General features: G+C 33.9%; 1 protein-coding gene across 1 annotated transcript; it reads right to left on the bottom strand.

Moving 5' to 3' along the window:
• Window positions 1-648: 648 nt before the first annotated feature.
• Window positions 649-2,493, bottom strand: LOC120257032 (zinc finger MYM-type protein 1-like). Its single transcript, XM_039264673.1, has one exon. The coding sequence runs from the start codon at window positions 2,491-2,493 to the stop codon at window positions 649-651; it is 1,845 nt and encodes a 614-aa protein (XP_039120607.1).
• Window positions 2,494-2,980: the final 487 nt, after the last annotated feature.

The raw sequence follows: 2,980 nt of genomic DNA, 5'->3' as shown, positions 1-2,980 counted from the left end.
GGGGAGGGGGAGGGTCAATATTCGAGAATAAGCAGTGGCGGGAGCCGAAAATTCTGAGGGGAGGGGCGAGGTGCAAATTTATTCAAAAAAATTATAAATCAAAAATTCAAATAATACATTAAGAAAATTATTTTAAAACACAAAACAAAAATACCACTAATTACTGCGAGGAGGAAGTTGAATCCTTCGATTTTGCATGTTTTGAAAACATTGCAATATTATGTCTTCATCAATTTTAGCAAACATTTCTCGCTCAATATAGCAAACCATCATATTGTTCAACCATTCATCGCCTATTTTGTTTCATAAATCTGTTTTGATGATATTCATTGCTGAGAATGCTCTTTCAACTGTTGCTGTTGCCACTGGTAAGATCAATGCCAATTCGATAAGGCGATAAACCAATGGAAAAGTCAAATGTTTATCAAACTGAACCATTTTCACAGCAAGACTTGTTAGATCATGACAATTTGAAAAATCAGAATTTCTTCTCACATCATGAATATATATGCGAAGTTGCTCTTTCAAGATAAGATGATCGGATGTGGAGAAATCATCAGAGTAAATTTGAGTAAGTCGAACAAGCATACCATGATCAAATCTGGAAAAAGAGTTTCTTGGATCAAGACAAGCAATACATCTTAATAACTATGTAGAAGTTTCACTAAATCGGTTATTCATCTCACTAGTAAGTAAATCAATCACGGCAATAAAGATCTCCGCATGATAATGATGGTAATAAGTAACCAATTGCCCTCCACGTCTCGAACGACCTCGAACTGATATACTATCTTCCATATTCGGCACTGAAACTGACATTGCAACACATAAACTCTTTACTTCTTCTAAAAATATACCCCATCCATTTTCTCTCAAGTCTTGCATAGGTTTTTTGACAGTTACAATCAACCCCATTGCATTAACAATGTTTTGATCTTTCTGCTGCAAGGCATTTGACAGGTCATTAGTTAATCCCAATACTTTGATCATCAGATGCAAGATAAATATAAATTCAAAACTCTCCATCCTTTGTATCAAACCCGATGCTATGCCTCTTTGTTCTGCAACATTCCCATCATTACACACATTCTCTAACACCTCTAATACTGACTCCCACATAGTAAATAGCCGGATTAAAGTTGTATAATTTGTGCCCCACCGAGTATCATCAGGTCTTGCAAGATTAGTCTCTTGATGTTTGCCCCTTCCTGAAAAGATTTCACCTTTCTCCAATTTCTCCACAATCTTATCATGTTGTTTCTGAAGCAACACATCTCTCCTTTTGCAAGAAGCCCCCACAATGTTCACAATTATAGTGACATAGCTGAAAAAATCACTAATAGCCAAAATGCCTTTAGCAACAGAAACAACAACCAACTGCAATTGGTGGGCAAAGCAATGAACATAAAAGGCAAATGGATTTTCATTCAAAATTAATGTCTTCAACCCATTAAATTGCCCTTTCATATTAGAAGCTCCATCATACCCCTGCCCTCTCAATCTAGAAATAGATAAACCATAACGGGCAAACAATCCATCCAAAGCTGTCTTTAATGAAGAGGCTGAAGTATCGGCAACATGTTCAACAGCAAGAAATCTTTCAATTACTTGGCCTTGCTTGTTCACAAACCTCACAATCACAGCCATTTGCTCTTTTATTGATTTGTTACGAGACTCATCAAGAAGTATAGAGAAATGACTATCTCCAATCTCATCAATAATGACCCGTGTGGTCTCTTCTGCACAAGCCCTTACTAACTCTTTTTGTATTTGTGGAGAAGTCATTTGATTATTTCCAGGAGCATTTTCATTAATCACACGACCAACACTTTCAACTTCTGTCCCATACCAATTCAGCATCTCTAGAAAGTTATCCCTATTTGTGGAACTAGAAGATTCATCATGTCCACGAAAAGCAAGACCTTGCAACAGAAGAAATCTAACAACACGTAAAACAGCAGTGACACGAGCTCTATATGCAATCTCCATCTCTCTGCTATGAGAAGAGAATATGTGTGACACACTTTGCCTCTGATTTTTGAAATCCTCACAATGTCGCCTTGCATTGTTGTGGTTGCTATTAACTCCTCCAACATGCTCAGTGAAAACTTCCATGGCCTTCTTCCAATTGCTAAACCTTGTCTTTGTGAAGGCATCAATCCCAAGTTTATCTCCCCTTGATTGCTTAAAAAGATAACAATAGAAACAATAAGCTGCATCTTTCTCCACACTATATTCCAACCAATCAAATTTCTGAAACCACACTTCTTTAAAGCTTCTCAAATCTTTTCCTTGTTGTTTTCTAGGAAAATTGTGACCAACTGGTTGACATGGACCCATTAACAAATACTCTCTCCTTACTTGATCTCTTATTCCTATGTCATACTCTTCAATTGGTTTTCGAAGCCCTGGGTCGGCGATAATATCACTCGGATCAAACTCAACACGGCTTTTCTTTTGTGGAACAGTACTTGCATCAGACGTTGAACTCATTCTTACTTCAATGCTTTTTGGTATAGATTTAAAAAACCTCTCCATATCTATGAAATTGATCAAATTAAATATATAAATGAATTGAACTAAATCATAAATTCATAAATTGTTCAATCAAATATGTGTAACACTAAATTGGATAGTTTCTATTAATCATATTGGACTAGGTTTTACACCGTAACTCATAATATTTAAAAATAAAATTATAGTATAAATTTAAATTTGGAGAACAATAAGTTAGAATCCAATAAATAAAAATAAAAAAACATAATTACAAATTTACAATATATCATTATAAAAATAATTTTTATCCATTATAACTTATACTAGTTATATAAATGTATATAATATTTAAATTAAAAAGGTCTTATTTAACGAATTATGATGAGTGAGATAGTTAAAAATTCAATAAAGACATTACATTTTATCATTATGGTTATAAATTATAGTTAAATAATTATAAATAGTATTTTTAAATTAAAAAAAT

This window comes from Dioscorea cayenensis, unplaced genomic scaffold, assembly GCF_009730915.1.
Source record: "Dioscorea cayenensis subsp. rotundata cultivar TDr96_F1 unplaced genomic scaffold, TDr96_F1_v2_PseudoChromosome.rev07_lg8_w22 25.fasta BLBR01001811.1, whole genome shotgun sequence".
NCBI classification, from domain to species: Eukaryota; Viridiplantae; Streptophyta; class Magnoliopsida; order Dioscoreales; family Dioscoreaceae; genus Dioscorea; species Dioscorea cayenensis.
Note: the sequence above shows the minus strand (reverse complement) of the source record. Positions and strands in the feature narration are given on the sequence as shown.

Excerpts from the sequence above, each read along its gene's own strand:
- LOC120257032 (XM_039264673.1), bottom strand. The coding sequence starts at position 2,493 with ATGAGTTCAACGTCTGATGCAAGTACTGTTCCACAAAAGAAAAGCCGT.